The sequence below is a fragment of the Xiphophorus hellerii genome, chromosome 21, assembly GCF_003331165.1.
Source record: "Xiphophorus hellerii strain 12219 chromosome 21, Xiphophorus_hellerii-4.1, whole genome shotgun sequence".
In the NCBI taxonomy this organism is placed as follows: domain Eukaryota; kingdom Metazoa; phylum Chordata; class Actinopteri; order Cyprinodontiformes; family Poeciliidae; genus Xiphophorus; species Xiphophorus hellerii.
Window position 1 is genome coordinate 19,308,641 of NC_045692.1, and position 20,146 is coordinate 19,328,786.

The 20,146-nt window shown below is 36.5% G+C and overlaps 1 protein-coding gene across 2 annotated transcripts in view; it reads left to right on the plus strand.

The window, feature by feature from the left end:
• Window positions 1–18,136, plus strand: part of myo3a (myosin IIIA) — a 72,938-nt gene extending 54,802 nt beyond the window's left edge. For both annotated transcript variants that reach the window (XM_032552227.1, XM_032552228.1), the window contains 13 exons: window positions 1,014–1,096; window positions 2,931–3,011; window positions 3,273–3,478; window positions 3,563–3,674; window positions 4,488–4,650; window positions 4,735–4,821; window positions 4,905–5,028; window positions 6,331–7,435; window positions 8,609–8,750; window positions 12,343–12,434; window positions 13,877–13,917; window positions 15,939–16,226; window positions 17,715–18,136. In XM_032552227.1, coding sequence (XP_032408118.1) covers window positions 1,014–1,096; window positions 2,931–3,011; window positions 3,273–3,478; window positions 3,563–3,674; window positions 4,488–4,650; window positions 4,735–4,821; window positions 4,905–5,028; window positions 6,331–7,435; window positions 8,609–8,750; window positions 12,343–12,434; window positions 13,877–13,917; window positions 15,939–16,226; window positions 17,715–17,829 — 2,639 coding nt within the window. In that variant the 3' untranslated portion in view covers window positions 17,830–18,136. The remainder of the gene's footprint in view (window positions 1–1,013; window positions 1,097–2,930; window positions 3,012–3,272; window positions 3,479–3,562; window positions 3,675–4,487; window positions 4,651–4,734; window positions 4,822–4,904; window positions 5,029–6,330; window positions 7,436–8,608; window positions 8,751–12,342; window positions 12,435–13,876; window positions 13,918–15,938; window positions 16,227–17,714) is intronic.
• The last annotated feature ends 2,010 nt before the right edge of the window (window positions 18,137–20,146 follow it).

The window sequence follows — 20,146 nt, forward strand, 5'->3', positions numbered from 1 at the left end:
CCAGAAGACACACAAAAATGACTAAAATGCAAAAAAAGATACAAAAAATACCAAATTCAGGCAGAGGAAACACTTTTCTGAATTAGCATAAAGCTTAAGAAACTAATACAGTAGGTTATACAGTATATGGTACATGTTAAAGGAGAGTATAGTACTTCCATTGACAAAGTTCACTTTTCCTTCACATGCCGAGGTGGAAATTAGCATCTTTTACTGTAAACTGGATGATATGGTTGAAAAATGCATCACAAAATAGAGGTTTGATATCTGTTTATATTGATAATCATTGATTAGTTTTTTGTTTTAAATATCTCAAATGATGCCAAACTGGTTTTGTAACCTTCCCCGTTTTATCCACAGTTCTTTATTTTTTGACAGTGGCAAAATCTAAAACTTCTGCTGCGCAAGTTACTCTCTACTTTGTTGCTAGGTAACCAAAGAGTGAGTCAGTTGCTAGGTAACCAAAGAGTGAGTTGCTAGGTAACCAAAGGATGAGTGAGTTAGTTGATTCCACCAACTGTTTTTAGCTAACCGTGAGAGGGTAAAGTTTTTCCTCTGCCTACATCTCCCAGAATGCTGTGCGGCTCTGGATTGGAGTTCAGTGAAATTATTGACATTCTATCAGACGTATTCTCTTTTGATATTGATCATATCATGATATATATTGTTATTGATTTAATGCCCAGTCCTGCTCTAATCTTATCTTTTATTGTGAAAAACTCTCCGGGGAAACTCAGATTTGTTAGACCAGCAATATAATTTAATATAAAATGGATGAAATAAAAGTTTGCTCAACTTGTTGAAGAAACATAGGATTTATGATTATTTCATGGTGTTTCAGCAACTGTTTCTAAAACATAATGATAATAATAAACTCTAAATATGAAATGTTATTTTTTTTCTGTGAGAAGTACTGTTATTTTTATTAATTCGAGGACAATACTGTGGAGAATTTCTGCAGGGAAATTATTTATTTAATGCGCTGCATCTTTGATGCACTGTGTATTTCACAGGTAACCTTGCCCACACTAAGGGTAAAGGCGTAAACACACTGAGAGGCCCGCGGACGCCCCCGCGGACTGTCACCTTGGCTAAGGTACAGTGCACTTACCTTCATTGTTATCATTACATCATCTCCTTCATACGCACTTTCAATTTATTTATTCTAACTTAATTCCTCTGTGCCTTGAGGTTTAATATTTTGTGTTACTGCAGAGTTTTCTGTGTCAGCTTTGGTTACTCCTTGTTTTATTCATTTCCTTCCCCTTTTCTTTTTGCATTTGTTTCGGAAAAGATGGGGATGCTTACCTTGTACAGCTCTTTTTCTTTTAGCGAGGTAATCAGCATATTTATTTATTGAATACTCCCTTACGTAAACCTTTCCTCCTCTTAGAGATCCCCAAAACAAAACCGGTAGATCCAGATTTCACATGTCGGTCTGTTAGAGTTTCCTTATCACCAACATGCTTGTTTGATAGAAATATTTAGCATTTGTGGGTTAAAATTTGATGTTTAAACTTTATTTAACATTATGGTTCATTTTTAAAAAAGTCTACTTCCATCCAAAAGTATTAATACATCCCATATCCCCCTTTTCAGTCATCTGTATTTGGATTTTAATTGATGGCAAAACAGAAAGTTGTGCATGATGTTGAAATGGAAGAAAATGATTCATAGATTTAAAGTTTTTTAAATTGAAATCTGGAAAGTGTGGCATGCATTTATATTTATATTTCTGCTCCCTTTATTCTTAGTCCTCTAAATATAGTCCAGTGCAACCAAGTGGTGATAATGCCACATTGGAATGGCTTATATGGATTGTGAAGTCTCTGTAAGCAAAAATGCTCAAAAAAAATATTAATCATCAGGATGAAAAGTTTATTTTAATCTCCATTTTTCAGTCCAAACATTCACTAACCCACTCTGCTGCCATCTTTTAGCGTCCGCTAAATAAAACCCCTCCTGGCAACTTAATTATGGTATTTGCTTGTGTGATTTGCTTTAGTTTGCAGCCGTACCGTTTGGTAAATGTGAGCCTGGAGGCGACTCGCTAACCTCAAAGCTTTGACAGAAGCTACATGCTCTGTGCTTGACGAGTTCTTGCATTTATTTCCATTCATTTGCATAAATTAGAGCCTGAAAGGCTCATCAAAGCTCATCAAAGCTCATCAAAGCTCAGCTCTTAACAGGAAACAAAGAGACGATTAAACAGCAGAACTGAACCAGGAGCAACAAAGACCTGATACTGGGGAGGTTCATTATACATCCATCTGTACATCCAACCAACCAACCAACCAACCAACCGTCCAACCAACCTTCCAGCCAGCCAACCAACCAACCATCCATCCATCCATCCATCCATCCATCCATTCATTCATCCATCCATCTGCACATCCAACCAACCAACCAACCAACCATTAAAACCAACCAATCAACCTTCCAATCATCCAACCATCCATCCATCCATCCATCCATCCATCATCCATCCATCCATCCATCCATCCATCCATCCATCCATCCATCCATCCATCCATCCATCCATCCATCCATCTATCCATCCAACCATCCCTCCTCTCTCTCCCTCCCTCCCTCAATTCATCCATCCATCCATCGTTTAGGACTTTCTACGCATCTTTATCAATAATGTCAAACAGTGTTTGGCAAAATGGGAGTGCAGAGTTGAAAAATGTCACATCAGAAGATTATGAATCCTGGCAGCTTCTTCCATCCGTCTTTACTCCACCACTTGCAACAATTTTTAGGCGGAAACAAAAGTCAGTTTTTAAATAAATGTATTCATGGCCGATTGATTCATCAAAGGAATCACAAGTGTCACATCAAGGTTATGCTTAAAAACAGATTAGAAAACACTGCAGCAAGTGTAATTACAAGATATAGTTGGTAATATTTGTTTGTTTTTTATTTTTTAGCCAACAGAAGCTGGTGACACCCCGTACCATCCGAGAGAAACTACCAACATGAAGACGCAGACTGTGGCCTCGTACTTCAGGGTAATCCATCTTTAAAGAGCCGTTGTTCTTCAACACTTTGAAATCTTTGAAAAATATCAAAACCACTGAAGCTGTAACAAACATCACAATTAGAGAAGTCCAAATGTTCAAAGTGAGTTCATTCTGCTGAAATAAACTGAATTAATTATTTAGCTTTTTACACATACCTGTAAATATGGAAGGTTTTTTCTTTTTAGACAATCTGCTTTGTGTGGATGAAACTGACGTTAGCTTATATCCAACCTCTTCGTGTCGTCACAGTACTCTCTGATGGATCTCCTGTCCAAGATGGTGGCCGGGCAGCCTCACTTCGTCCGCTGCATCAAACCCAACAACGATCGCCATGCCAACAAGTTCGACCGGGAGAAGGTTCTGGTCCAGCTGCGCTACACCGGCGTCTTGGAAACCGCCAAGATCCGACGACAGGGCTACTCCCATCGCATCCTGTTTGCTAACTTCATGAAGAGGTCAGTTTTCCGCAGAAGAACCTCGTAACCTCGGCGGAAACTTTAACGCTTTTCCCAGCTGAATGAATGCGATGAATCCTGCAGGTACTACATGTTGGCGTTTCACGCTCATGAAGAGCCGGCTGTGACTCCGGAGGCGTGCGCCACCATATTGGAGAAGGCAAAACTGGAAAACTGGGCAATGGGGAAGACCAAGGTGAGCAGAGATGGTCGTCAAACAATTAGCAGTCAGTAGCTGAACTAGCGTTTGCCAGATCTAAAAGTTGTCTTATGTTCGACCTAATCTATTAAACACCATAAATTATTTTGAAATTTAATTTGTGAATCCTAATTAGCTCCAGAGCAAAGTGAATGCCCAGCTTAAAGGGACAGTTCAGCAATTACAGTGCAGTATGTTTCAGTTTGCGCAATCAAATTTTGCACATTTCTGTACTTAAATTTGTGTTTCAACTTCTTCTAAAAACAGATCAAACATTTAAAAAACCGCCAAGACATTTTTAGCTACAGTTAATGTTTTTTGGTATTGGGAAAATGAGCCATTTTGAAAACCTTCTGATTGTTAAGCCACATTCAAAAGCCTCAGCCTCGTTACCTATCAACCCAAGCTGCACTCTATCACCTTTGGTCAGCTGGCTTTACTGTACAATGGCTGCTGGGGGGAAAAAAAAGAGTTTTGTTGTCAACTTACCACCCCGAAACCATTTGCTGCATTCTTGTTGATTGTGCAGGATGCCGCACTTCTGCTTTTCAAAGATGTAGAGTTGTATAACGGCGCATCTGTTTGCAGCCATTTTCACGTGTGTGTAAACATTGAGTTGTGGGTGTGGCCAGCAGCAATTTATTTGGGTTTAAAGTGACAAAAACAGCAAATTCTGAAAGGACAAGACTAAACTCTCATTATTTAAAAATGATTTTATGCAAAAAATGTTTGGTTTAGACCATAAAGATATCCTTAGGTGACCTTTAACCTCCAACTGTCTTAGCATTTCCTCCATGTTGCGCTCCCCAGGTGTTCCTGAAGTATTACCACGTCGAACACCTGAACTTGATGGTGCAGCAGGCGACGCAGAGGATTGTGCTGCTCCAGGCTTGTGTCCGAGGCTGGCTGGGAGCCAAACGGTACCGGAAGACGCTGAAAGAGCGAGAACAAAGCGCTCTGGTTCTGCAGTCAGGTCGGTCGGTCCACACTGACGCTTCACACTCAAAACACAATAAAATCTCCGAACACTTATGCTGATTCAAGCTTTCCTCTGCAGCTTACAGAGGTCACAAAGTTCGGAAGAAAGTAGCCGACGATAAAAGCAAAGTGAAGTTTGACACTTTTGTAATGCAATTTCAGGCTGGTAAGAAAACTATGCAGACAAAACTTCAGATTTGAGTGTAAAATTGTTTATTTTACTTTGGTTGATTGCTTTTCTTGCTTCAGTTTGCAGAGGATATCTGGCAAGAAAGATGTACAAGAAGTTGGTAGATGAGAAAAACAAGGCAGCTACCAAGATCCAGGCTCGCTACAGAGGCCACAAGGAGCGTAAAAACTTTCAACGAAAACGGTAGAAGAGAACCAACATTTTAGTATTCATTAATGAGCAAAAATATTCACATCCTTTAAAGTCTTTACATTTTGATTCATTAGAAACAAAATTTTCACTTTATTTCTTTAGGATATTATGAGATACTGTAGATCAACTCAAAATGAAACATTACGTGAAGTAGAAGAGAAAAATCTAAAAGTTTTACATTTTTGTTTTTACAAATATTGTGAAAAATGTGGAATGCATTTCTAATCAATCCATTTTACTCTGAGACCACAAAATAAAATCCACAACAAATAATTGTCTTCGAAGCTTAGTAATTATAATCAACCTGTTTCAAATTTTATATCAGCATAAACCACAGCTCAAGGGAGAGAAACGATTAAATTAACTTTTATGAAAAATATCACGAATTTTAAATTGTTAAAGAAAGACAAAGGAAGTCCCTGAACACATCCCCATATTGAAGCATGGTGATGGCACCGTTATGCTTTGGGACAGGAAAGTAGGCCAGGGTTGTTTGGTAGATGAAAGGAGGTAAATTTTTACAAAATCCTTGAAGAAAACCTTTTAGAAATTGTGAAAGACTCAATACAGGTTCAATCCGTACCTATTTATTGGAAGGGCCTAGTCAAAGTCCAGACTCAAATCTGGTGTCAAATCGGTTGAAATTTGCTTGAAAAGAACAAACTCTATGAACCTCGATTTCGGTTGGGTTGAAGTAAACTCCGGCGTGTTTCAGTGAATACATGAAAAGCAAGCGGACTGGAGACCGCTCCAAAAGCAGGAAGTGAACTTCAACGCAAGGCATTCTGGGTAAATACAGCCAAAACAAATGAAAGAGTTTAGCGCTAGCGGGAGAAATGGCTTGTAGTTTTTTACCAAACACAAAAGAGAAATCTGATGCTACTACTTTTTTTACATTGTATGAAGAAAAAAGTTGCGCTCGTTGTTTTCTTCAGAGATTTTCATGTCGTTTCCTTCAGTGGCTCTTTGTGCAGCGCCCCCACAGGTGAGGAGGGGAACAGGTTTCTCAATTAGTTTTATCAACAAAAGAGTTTTTTTTCCTGAAATTGGTGTGTTTTCATTAAGCAAATTTATTTCTGAAATGTCAAATTGCACATGTCTAAGTTTTTAGTTGTAAGAAAAACTTTAAAAACAACACTTTCACAATTATATACAGCATTGCATTGGTCTATAATATCAAATCCTAATGAAATAAAAAGCCAAAATGTGGAAAAATTGAAGAGTTGTGAATACTTTTTCAATCAAAAAAATCTCTTTTTTGCTTTCTGACTAAATCTGAAATGTTGTTTGTAGGGAAGCCAAAGAGAAGGAGAAAGTGGAGACCGCTCTTAAAGAAGAAGCACCAGAACCTGCTGATGAAACGGCGTCTAAAACAGAAAACAATGAAGAAGAAGAAGCGAAAGCTGCTGTTGTTCTTCAGAGCAACTACCGAGGCTACAAAGAGAGAAAAAAATTCAAGGAGAGAAAGGAGACGATGGCCGGAGCGGAGATGGAGATACCAAATAAAAACAAGGAGAAAACTGTTAAAGACGGAGAGGAAACTGCGGCTAGCAATCAGGAGAACAACGAGGAAGAGGATGAGAGCACCTACGAGGCGGAGGAGAACGATGACAGCGATAACACCCAGGTACCGGAAGACGAGGAAAACACGGAGGTGAGCGACGAAGCCGTGATTCAGGACGCAGAAACCGGAAACACGAGCGCGCAGGGAAAATCTCCAGATGAAACTGCCAATCTAGAAGAGGAAACTAAAGCAGCGACTGTCATCCAGAGCAACTTCAGAGGCCACAAGGAGAGGAAGAGGCTGCAGGAGGAAGGCAAGGTCCCAGGTAAACAGCAGAAGAAGGCAGAGCCAAAGACTCCAGGTGTTTCTTCTTCTGGTGATGATCCCGATGAGACGAAGGCAGCAGTGGTGATCCAAAGCAACTTCCGCGGACACAAGGAGCGAAAACGACTCGAGGAGGAAGGAAAGATTCCCAGGAGGAATAAGAAGGAATCTAAAAACGAAGAGCAACTCGTTCCCGATGAACAGGAGAAAGTTCCGGAGGCGGCGGACGAGGAGAAAGCAGCGACTGTCCTGCAGAGTAACTTCAGAGGACATCGGGACCGGAAGAAGCTGAAAGCTGAGAAAGAAGCGCGGCAGAAAGACAGAGATGGCAGAGCAGTTCCTGATGAAGCGGAGCCGGGCGGGAAGGAAATCGACGAGGCGCTGGATGTTAGCGACGTGGCGATCGAGCGCAAAGAGGAGGAAGATCTGGAGAAGGAGAGGCGGGAGGAAGAGCATGCAGCGGTGAAAATCCAGAGCAACTTCAGAGGATATAAGGACCGGAAGAACCTGAAGGCCAACAGGGAGGCGGCCCGGACGGAAGCCGAGCAGCTGGAGAGTTTCTCCAAAGAGGTACTGTCCGGTCAGAACCGAACCAACATTTACTTAGACACACCTCACCGACACGATACTCATCTACCGAAGAGAATTAGGGCACTGAAAAAAATTATTCTGACTTTAATCTGAGAATTCACTTAGATCTCAGAATCCTGATTTTTTTTTTTTTTTAGAATTATTTTCTTCAAAATTCTGTTATTCTTCTCAGAATTTATTTTTTCAGAATTATGATTTTTTTTCAGAAATGTGACTTCTTTTTTTTTTAGAATTTTGACTTTTTTCTCAGAATTCAATTTTTTTTCCAAATGTATTTTTCTTCAGAATTCTGACTTCTTTTAGAATTATTTCTTCAAAATTCTGTTTTTTATCCTCAGAATTAATTTTTCTCTGAATTCTGACTTTTTCCTCAGAATTTTGACTTTTTATTGTCAGAATTCTTTTTTTTCAGAATTTTGATTGTTTTTCTCTGAATTCTGACATTAATCTCAGAATTTTGACTTTACTTCTTTGAAATTATTTTTTCTCAGAATTCAGATTCTTTTCAGTTTTTTCCTCAGAATTTTGATATTAATCTCTTAATTCTGACTTCAATCTCAGAGTTATTACTTTTAATGATAGAATTTTGACTTTAAAGTTTAAGTATGTAATTTTTATTTTTAAAAACTATATGTTTTTTACATAGTTGTCAAAACAGTCACCATGTCGTCACAGTATCATATAAAACAGAAAATCTGTGAAAAATATCACGCTCTTTTTTGTGCTGTTATTGTCATCTGAAGAAATGCATCTTTTCTGACCAAAAACAACCAATAAGAGCCAAGAGGCGGGTCTTGGCGCTGTCAATCAACCTCGCGTATGCTGCTTAATGTGCTAATGGTGATTTATCGTTACAGGAAAACGGTTTACCCACGGTCATGGGCGGCTATACTAACTAGCCTGGCTCTGATTGGATTTCTTTTATTTTCACAGATTATCTCTCTAATGAAACTCTGTCACAACATAGTGATGGTTTTAACAAATATGTAGAAATATGTCTTTTATAAAAGTTGCATACTGAAGCTTTAGGTCTGTGATTAGTGACCAAAGCCATATTAGCTATAAACATATTTTTCTTTCAGCATCGCTGGTTGGTGAAAGAAAACATTGTTATTCTTATTCTACTCATATCTTCACTAATCTCTCCAACAGATCGCGGAGACTTCCCAGGGCTTTGCGGCCCTGCAGCAGAAGCTGAATGAGATCATCCAGGCCCATCAATCAAACCCTGAAAACAATGGCATGTTTGTGAGAGGAAAAGCAATCAATGGCTACGCCCCACAGATTCAGTCAGGTAAGATAGTGAGAAACAGATCATCAACCAATGAATATCAGTCATACTGCCGGCAGACACTCAGCCGAGGTTAATGTGAACTTTGGGCTTTTGAAGGATAATTAATACTGTCACTTAAGAGAGAGATGGTTCAATTATTTACTGTAGTTATGAGTCAAGGCATTAATAATCACCCAAACACAAAGACACCAACTGAGATAGGAAGCGATCCAATCAGCGTTTGGATCTTTTTCTTGAACTATTCAGCAGATTTTATTGCAACCTTTCTCGATCAGATGATGATTTTATCAAGGCAGCTACTTTTCTCCTCTCCTGTCGTGCAACTTCATTAGATCAGGAAAACCGAGAAAGTCAAGGGCCAAAACAGGAAGCGCCTCGCCACTTGATGTGTCATCAGAAGTGAAATTTGATTTGCACAGTTGATAGCTATAATTGGTTTCAGGGCTTTGAGCGAGAGAAGCTGGAAACGGAAAGTTTGAAGTCTAAAAGCCCAGGTGGCGCCTCGAATGTGACAGTCGAGATGGATTCAGGTGTCTGACTGGAATAATATTCTAATTAGAAAATATTTCAAAAAATCTTTAATTTGTCAATCATTTGATATGATTTTAATTGTGTGTGTAATGTGTAACTCAGGAGTATTTCAGCTACTTATTATTATTACAATAAGTGTAACTTGTTCACACAGCTATGTTTCCATTACAAATGTGCGCTAAAATGTGTTAACATGCCGCTAATGTTGAAAAAACACAATTTTGCAATTGTGACGTTTCCATTAAATAATAAACACAATTAAAATCACACATGAATAAATTTGTTCACACGATAAACAATTAAAAAACATGCAATTCCATTATCCTCCAACCACTTCCTGTCGTCTTCTTCGTGTTTTCTACCAGCGGCAACATCCTGTTGTGTTTTTTTGACAGTAGCAGAATAATGAAAGTAGCTGTATTTCCATTGACCATATAATTGCATAATTTTACATTTTGAAAACAAATTTGGTTAATGGAAACACGCCAAATTTTAAAAAAACTCTTAAGTCAATAAAAAGTTTTGCCTTTAGAATGTGGTGGGTTTTTTGGTTGTATCAAAATTGTTTTATCTTGCTGCAATAGAAACACTTTTTTCACATCACACGAGTCACATGGTCAACAACAGCATGTTGCTGCTGGCGGAAACCACGAAGAAGAAGACAGGAAGTACCGGTAGTTGGAAAATGATGGCACCACATGTTTTTTTAATAATTTATCGCGTGAACAAACTTATTCACGTGTGATTTTAAAAACAAATTGTGTTTCTTATTTAATGGAAACACAACAATTGCAAAATTGCGGGTTTTTTCGACTTTAGTGGATTAGTGACAAAGTTCTGTGCTGATTTGAAATGGAAACACTCGCTCAACGTTTCAATCTTAGTCATTTGAATTAAAAAATTCAGCATATATTTTCAAATATTTTCCCAAATTCATCATGTATCAAATCATATAAACTATGGATTAGTAATTATTTTACAAAACATTTTATATTATTTTAATAAAAGCTACTACATGGTTGCAATATTAACAGAATTAAATGGACATTTTACAGATTATGAAATAAATCTGATGAATTTTCACTACAAGAATGTTAATATTTTATAAAAGCTGTAAACAAACATTTTTAAATAAAGTAACACTGGATATTGAATTGCTCCTTTTTTAACTCTGTTAGATTTAACCGTGTAACAGTGTTGAAAATCAATGCTAATGTTAGCATTTTTCACCAATAGATGCTTGCTATAAACTATATTATCACTGTTTATATAGATAACAGGGTTTTTTATACTAGTAAACTCTATTTGTAACATTTAATCAAGAATGTTTAGCTATTTTGATATTTATTATTTAGCCAAGTAGGAAGCTTTTCAACTAGTGGCTGATTAGTTTATTTGCTAACTTTACCAAAAGCGACTAACCTGGTCCTGAAAAGCGTCACAGAATTATTAGCTGAAACTTAATATACATAAGTGAACTTTGAAATTAAACTTTTACAGATTTTGTTACTATTCCACAAGAATTTGTAATGGTTTGCTTTGAGTATCCTAGGGTAAGCTAGTAAGCTGCTAGCTTCAGCTACATAGTATAAAAACGGACTTTAACAAAGGATTCCAGCCATTTTTCCGACTGTCTGGTCACAGATTGAATAATCTGTGTAACTTCTAAGGGAAATTATTCGTTTCATCCACTCCAAGATCGCTTTTCAATGGTCTAATCCGTCTTCATGAATTTTGGTGACACAGTAAGCGGAGCCAGAATCATTAGCGCCACACGCAATGAAAGCAGACGAATGTCGGCCACACTGTTCTTTATAGAAAAGGTCAACAAAAGTTAATCATGTTTTGTGAGCCAACAATTACGGCAGAAATTAATTTGACGGTGTTTAAAATTAGCGTTAGTCGTCGGTGTGAAAGAGAATGACCTTTTAGATGGAGTTGTTTAATAACATTAGACACTTTTCATCTTCTTTACCTGGGAGCTTTTGCATATGATGGATTGTTTTTCTGCCAGTTTGAGCGTTAATAATAAGCGGCAAGCAAAGGTCAATCTAATATGTTTATAATTGCAATAACATAGATGAGTGATATTGTCTAGCGGAGCACTGAAGGGAAATTATGACAAATTGCAGCTTTGGTAGAAGTCAGACATTTTGTGACGACACTACATGGATGTTAAATCATTTATTTGTTTTAAGAGATTTTTCACATGTATTTATGTGAAATTTACAACAGGAAAAGCCTTTATTTTCACGAGCGAGTGTAAACTTTGAGTTGGGCAGCGTGGCAATCAGCAGATTATTTGGATTTAAAGTGACAGACACTTTAAAACAGATCAAAATAGGCAGAACTGATCCGGCTAAAATCTCATCAAAGAATGATTTTGTGCAAATAATGCTATGAACATATTCCATATGTCCCATAGAGACCCATCCTAACCTGTTCAAGGAGGCATAAAGGTCACCTTAAAAAAAAAAAATGTTCATCATAAACAATTAAAATGCCACCAATAAGACGAAATGGTAAAATATATTTTGTTACAGAAATGTGATCGACAGCATCCATGTTTTATAAAATACAGAAGGTCATTGTTAGATAAACTGGCTGTTCTCATAGTGTTGTATGAAAATGTATTCATGTAAAGCTTAGTGGAAGGAAAAACTGTGGCAGAAAAAACTATTTCAGATAGTAGTCGCCTTGTAAACATCATCCACTTTGTTTTTCAGCATGTAAGATGATATTTATTGGTTCTAAAATCATAAATGGACACTTTTCAGATTCTAAATAAAGTTTCTTGCATGAGAAATCAATGTTTATGCATTTCTAGAATGGGTTTGTATTAAAAATCTCAGTTTTACACACAAAAACCCTCTTTTCTGGACTAACTTTACATGACAACCAAGCTAAATTTAGTTATAAACACTAAAACTGTAACATTTTCCCAGTTTTGCCTTAGCAGAGGCACAGTTGTGATTGCTTCTTTTGTTACAGTTAAGCCGCCTGAAGCTCCAAAATACAAAACTGCCACCTGACATTTTTAAATCTTTTTGTTACTTTTCAGCTGACAAGAGATTTTCGAGAACCCCCCGCAGAACGCAGCAGCCAAAAACCCTGAACACACCAGAGGACTCCACTTACTACACGCTCATTCATGTGAGTGGCAGAAAAAAAAAGCTGATTGATTCGGGATATTTCTGACGGCAAACTTTGGAAACCGTAATTGCTTTCACAGCTGCTGGTTTTTACAAGGCGCCATTGATTGGCTTGTTTGTTTTTTTTCTTTTATTATGCTGGTGAGGCGTTTACCGCCAAATTGACTGAAAAAGAAAAAGTTCTCTAATTTTTTGAAAATGTTTCTTTTGATTTTGTTTGTTTTTCTTTTTAATTTCAGCAAAGTGACACTTTATTAACTTTATTCGGCCGAATGACTCATTTTTACAAGCCAACTTCGCGGTACTGTAACTCCCTGACACTTTGCGCTATCTGAAAAATTCCCACTGTTTCTGAAAGAGGAGACGTTGCGCTTTCCAGCCAATATCGGGTTATTATGGTAATTTTATTCACGCAACTGCAGGAAGCATGTTTTCTTCATTTTAATTTCATAAAACACTCTTTTAATTGAATGTAAATGGAGAAATTGACTAAATTATTTACTCACAGGACATTTGAAGAACTTTGTACAATTAAAATAAGCAAAAATATCCAGGAGGAGATTTGAGACATAGTCCTTAAAGGGTTTTACCTAACTTTAATCTGCTACTATTTCAGCTTATAACAAAGTGATTTGAAAAAATAACAAATGTACTGGAAATCTTACTAAGGTGCCAACATACTAAAGGACTAATAACAATTTAATGGTTCAGTTGTTGAAATAAACACCTTTAAAGTCAAATTTACTGGTATTTCCTTATGAAATATGAATTTATGAAATAAAAATGGTGGTAGTCAACATGGTGAAAACCTTACAGATTATAATACTAATAACCCTATTTATCAATTTCATTCATATTAAGTATAAATTATATATAATTCTTTTATTATTAGTAGTAAACATATAAAAACATGTGTTTTTATATGTTTCTCTAGAAAATCATCCTGGGATTTTCTTCCCAATGAAAATATATCCAACCTTTTTTTTTATTTTGCTCAAAGCTAAAATGAAGATCTATTTATTTAAAAACGCTTTGATAATTGACTTTAAGTTTTTTTTTTTACTTTCTTTTAATGTTGGTGTATTTAGTAGTTTTTTACTTGACACTGTATCTGTTTTGTTGTGTTCTGTATTTATTTATTTTCGTATAAATATGACATAAAGCCCATAGATTTATGCGAGGTGATTATGTAAAGTGCTTCATAAATAAAGTTTGATAATTAGTTGTTAATTACAGCTTATATGAATTCAATAACTATTATTTATTTCACATTTACTTGTTTTACATTTTGTTTTTCATTTCTTTTTATTAGCTTTTTAAAAATTTATTTGTAAATATTTCTCATAATTTCTTAGTATTTTTTAAATAATTTTTTAATATAAATTTTTACATTTGTTTCTCATCCAAACAGTAATATTTGTTTTTTTCCGTCTTCCCACTCAGAGATCTGTCCAGGACGATAAACGCAAACCCAGAAAAGAGGAGTAAGTTTCTTATTCTCACTAAAGTTTGTTTTTTATGTTTATGGCTCAAGCTTGATTAAAATCTAAACTAAACCTGAAACGATTAATCAGATTAATCACGATTAACCGACCATTGAAATAACTGTCAACTAATTTAGTGATCGATTGATCATTAACTGGATATACAGGCTCAGAAAAGACCAAATCCTGAAAGAATAATACAGTCAAAGCAGTAATTAAGCCAAAATTGTAGAAATATTTTTAAAAGAAGGTGAATATTAGTTTATGAGTATCTTTTAATGTATTTTTATAGTAGTTTAATGAAATATCTGCAGAATGTGCTAATTTTTTCGTCCGATTAATCAATTAATCGTCAAATAAATCGATTAATTGATTACAAAAACACTCACATCCTCTCTAAAGTTGATTCATTCAAGTTAGCTTCACTAATATTTATCATACCTGTGAATGAAGTTATTATTCTCTTTAAGAAATAAGTTAACTTCTTAAAATTCCTGCAATTTGATCCGGAAAGTGCTGGAGCATTCTGGGAAGTGAGTGTCCATGTGGGAGTTCATGCATATTTATGTTGTGCATAAGACACAAGGTGAGTTTACCGCCCAGAGCGAGGAAGTGAAGATAGACAGATAGGGCTGGCTGAACAAGCAAGAGGTGCTTTATCACCACAGCTTGAGGAAAACTCACACACACACACTCCACGATGCTCTAAACATCAAGGCGAATAATTTGTTAGCAGATAAATAAAGCCAGGAATGGACAGGAGTAGTTTACATGCATCATTAAGGAAGAGAAGGTCAGGAGAAACAGCAGAGGAGGTGGGAGATGGGAAAACGTTGGCGATAAGGAGTGAATTGTACTGCGAGTAAATGATAATAAATGTGCGAAAGGAGAAGCAGGAAGGGAGGCTATGCTAAAGGTATGTAGAGATTATAGGCACAGCTGCTTTAACGTCTCTGTAAGATGCAACATGATGGGATGAAGCATCCTGAATGAAATCCTCCACTTATTCTGAAAAAGTGATTTTACAAAAGGAAACATTTGATTTAACATCTGAATCTAGTTTCTGCAGATATAGAAAACAGTGAAAACTTTTGCTTTGGTTATACAGAGCAGGATCGCTTTTTAAAATGTTGCACCATCTTTTATGAAATGTTATAGGGGACATTATCATGAATCCTTTCCACGTTTAGCAATCCTCAAATATCTGGATCAGTTTTATGGCCAGTACAAAATAATATATTGATTCAGGACGTTTAAACTAGTCTAAACTGTGAAATTGTGAATATGTAAATGGGGTCTTATTATGCAAAATTTACATTTTGCACGTTTTTGTACTTTTATTTGTGTCTCTACTGCTTCTAACAACAACAACCCAAGCTCTAAAAAATATGTTTTTGGTGAAGATGAGTGGTTTCAAAAACCTCCCACTAAATCTAATTCAACAGGCACTATGCTGTTACCTAGCAACCAAAGTGTAGCTCCAGCATGTTTGGTCAGTTAGTTTTACCGCTGTACAATGGCTGCTGGAAAAGACAAGTGTTTTGTTGTTGACTTATCATCCAAAAACCACTCGCTGCATTCTTGTTTGTTGTGCAGGAGGCTCCACTTGTGCTTTTCAAAGATGCACTGTTGTATAATTGCATATCTGTTGGCAGCCATTTTCAGGGGTCGAGTAAACGTTGAATTGGGGGCGTGGCCGGCGTCAGATTATTTGGATTTAAAGTGACAAGACGTCCTAAAACGCCTCATTCCAAACTGAAAATAAAATCTCGTTATCTAACTAATTAGAATTGTCACAATAACAAATTTTGCAGAACAATAAATGGTCCCAGAAGTTATTCCAATAAACAATAATATTGTTTTTTTAAGACCATTGTCAATTAATATATTGATAATGGCATAATAATGCAAGAACACATTCTCAAAGATCAATCAACTTAAAATTTTTATGAACATTCAACTCTGGAAAACAAAATTGTCCTCCAGAAAATGTCCGGTTCAGACCTGTGTTTGTTCTCCAGCCCGGGGAAGCTGCTTGACGTGGACGACCAGTACTACCACACCCTGTCCACCAACCGGCCTGAACCCTCCAGCTCAGCCAGGGGGACGCCGGAGAGGAGACAGTCTGTAGAGAGGAGACAGTCCATGGATCGAAGACAGTCCATGGACAGGAGACGATCCACGATCCGCAGTCACCACGGGGACAGACGGCTGTCCGCGGACCGAAGGTCGGCAGGTTCTTGTCGACAGATGAGAGAGAGGGCGGTCACTGAGCCCGAGCTTCCCAGACCCGCGAAACAAGACAACAGGTATGTCCTCAAAGGTTCTCGATGTGGAGAAGACAATATTTTAAGACTGTTAGGTGGTCCGGCTCAGTTAGACCCTCGTTTTCCTTGTTAAAGATAAAGGTAATTCTATTTATATAGCACATTTTCAGCAATAAGGCAATACAAAGAGCTTTACAGGAATTAAAAGGAAATACAAACAAAATAACAAACCAAAGGAAATTGCAAAAGAAGAAAAAGCTAATAAAGTTGATTCAAAGTATATAAACTAGATACTCCTGTTCAGGGTTGCTAGATAAGTATAAGTAAGTATCCTCTGGTCTAATTCCTTTTCTGGGTTGGAAGAATATGAGTCTAAAATGTAGTTGCAAAGGTAGTTTTTCTGGATTCTAAGTTTGTTCTAATCCCTGTTCTGAGTTGCTAAATAAGTGTAAGTAAGTAAGTATTCTCTGGACTTTCTAAGTATGCTCTAAATTTGTAAAAGTAATGAGTACTCCACAGTTTCTAAGTAATAATAAAAAATTAAGTTTAAGGAAAATTAAACTTTTATTAACCTAAGCACTTTTAAAAAAACACTAATCTGTTCTTTGCCAATAAGTTAATGTTTTTTGGTTTCTGGAAAATCTGTTTCAAAACCTTCCAGTCATTGAGTCACATTCCATGGGCGCTCCACCGTTACCTAGCAACCCCAGCCGAGCCAAGCCCCGTTACCTAGCAACCAAGCTGAGTTCCAAAATGTTTGGTCAGCTGGCTGGCTTTTTCTGCAGCCCTCGGGTTCTCTGGCAGACCATTCCACTAACAGGGTCCATAATACTGGAAAGAACCACAAGTGTGAGTTCTGACTCTTGGGATTATTAATAGTCCGGGACCAGAAAACCTCAGGGTCCGCAGGGGTTCATAAGGTAATAGCAGCTCTGCAAGATAAGATGGTGCAAGACATTTAAAAACCAGTAAAAGAATCTTAAAATAAATCCTGAGACGTACTGGGAGCAGGTGTGATGTGAGAGAAATCACACTCATCTATGTGATTCGTGTCCCAAAATGAAAATCAGTTGAAATGGGAATGGTTTTCTGTGTTGGTGGGGTTTAAAATGCTGTCAGAAAAATGCATAAAAAACAATAAATAGTTCTTAACATCACTTTTATTGTTACCACGATAGTACAACTAAAATACTGTGCTGGTAGCCACATGACTCTCTGGACGATGTTACACAATTTTGCAGTTCGTCATTTATTCATAATGTAAACAAATTTCAAAATATTCAATCATTTAATTAAAATACATTGTTTATAAATGAGTATTTTTAAAGTTTGAGGTTCTAAAAGGACAGATTTATGGAACGACCTCCGCCTGGTGTCTATATGGGCGGTTTGGATGATGAATGGTCAGAGATGATAACCAAAATGAAAACACAAATCGTTTCATCTCCTCCTTTTTGTAATTTTGCTTTGTTTGTTCTGTGAGTCTCCATCTTCAGAACCATCTGCGATACGTCGGGTTTGTGTTTACAGGCGCTCCGTCCCGCGGATGTCGTCGACGGAGAGCCGAAGCGGAGACAATCCGTACGACTTCAGGCACCTGCTGAGGAAGACGTCGCAGAGACGAAGGCTCATCAAGCAGTACTGAACCGGGCCGGACTTTATAACGGACCTGCAGCTTCTTCTGTCGCAGATTTAAAACGTTTTAGATCCCACAGGAGAACATGCGTCACTGGTTTCTGAGAATCAAAAATAGATTGTAAATAATAAACTTACATGTAATAAAATTGTTGTAAATGAAGATGTATTCATGTTGACTATGGAAAGTGTTCGTGTTGATGCCCATTTTCTTAATTTTCACATATTTATCTTTGGAAAATAAGCCTCAGATTTGTTATGTTTTGCTGTCTTGATGTCTTGTTTGTTAATTTAAACATAAAGTATTTTTAAAATTATGTCTTTCTTTGCAGTCTCATCATATTACTCCATCTTAAACTATCTTATATTATTTTCTCTCTATTGCTGCTTTGCATGCAGTTCACATGGACTGCAGGTTGATCTGAGACCAACCCCAGAGATTTACTATTTTATTGTGAATTTCTCTCACATTCAGCTTGTAACCTTTATGCGACATTTTAGAGGAGGAACAACCCCACAGGTATTGTCAGGAAACCCCCAACTACAGGCTTACAGGAAATACCCCCCAAAAACTACGACCGCATATTAGGACAAATGTAGATAGAAAAAAAGACTGACATTTTGGGATTCATCTGAAAAAAATTCTAGAAAAACTTGGACATTTTTGGGCTGCGAAAGTTGAATATCTGCAAGAAGTAGCTCAGAAATTTTGAGATTAAAGAAAGGAGATGCTCTATTTACATTATTTTTCTTGTTTTATAGATGTCTGTGTCACTTCTTAGAAACAAAATTCAAAATCTGGCTGGGGTATGTATAATTTTGGACTGTTTTTGCAAAAAAAAAAAAAAAAAATCAATAATCAACAAGAGAAAGTATTTTCTTTAACTTTAGAAGCAATAAATCCCAGTTCTAAACTGCTACTCACTTAGCTTTCTGTAGCTCCTAGCTATGCTAATGCTAGCTTAATAAGTGGTTCAGTTTCTGTTCTTGTTTACAAGTTCTCCTGATGCTAAAAACATGTCATGCTTTTCAAAATTATTGCTATTATTACTACTAGTAAGTATTTACTACAGCTTCATTCTTTTATGTTTTTAATTTGAGACATAAATTGCTATTTTGATTAGCCACTAAAAGGTGGCTAATCTAGTTTTACCTAAATCTAGTTTTTATGTTATCGAAGTCCAATTCACTGAAGCATGACATGATATAGGTCAAGTGAGTCATTAAAAAATCAAAGCTGCACTTGTTAAAAAAGAACGAAATTAAGTAATTTAAAGACTGGAGACCAATAAAATGCCGAGTCCTTTGTTGCTATGGCAACTCCCGCTTTTTCTGGGCTTCAAGGGACAAGGGCAAAGTTTTAATAAGAATATATTTTCCTCAAAAAAGACAATTTAAGTCTAGTTTTAAAAGAGAAAAAATCTGATTTGTTAGGACTAGGTTTACACTAAAAGGTAAAACACACTGGATGAAAAGAGGCAAAAAAATTTTTTACTCATTTGGATGGATAAATAAATTACATTTAAATATAAAATGTGGACGTGAAAGTAGTTAAAATCAGAAACGATGAATAAATCAAAAAGAATTTAAGATAAAGTCATTAAAATTCAAAGTAAAATAAGACTGATCTAGGTCAAAACTCAATAAAAGTAGATAAAATTCAATACAATTTAAGCCTTTTAGACTTTGATTTGTGTTTAAGAAGTGTTTAAGAAGTTTAAAAGTCTGTGTGAAAAAACTATAGCAAATATAGATTTTTGGGGCCAAGTTTTATGATTTTTAATGTACAATTCCTGATTGTACATTAAATCAGGAATGAGAGTTTTAAACAACGGAGGAAGGAGTAAATAAAATTTGAGTCGACAACTGACTAATTAGAAGATTCACTGAATAGAAAATGTGAAAAAAATTTATTATTTCTAATTTCAATTACCAAAAACAAACTGAAGTGGAGCATAAATCCATAAAGGGTTCATTTAAAAACTTGTACATCTAAAACTATTTGCACTTGAACTATCTTTGTGGATTATTTAATTTTTTATGAAGTTGGCAAAAAGAAGCCATAATAGTGAAGATAAATCAATGAATTTCCTGCTTTTTCTCTGTCAAATGTCAGATATTTTGGCTCAATAACCGCAGTAATGAGCACAGCTCTTGAAGTAAAACATGTCGTGAGTAATGCTGGATATTTTGAACTGTTTTGTCTTTTTGTGCGTAGCTTCTCTGCTCTCCTCCCCGCCCTGCAGGTTTCTCCTCTGGAGGCGGCCAATTAGAGCAGCCGGTCGTCAAAAGAAAAAGCTCCGCAATCGCCTTGCGGATGAATTAGT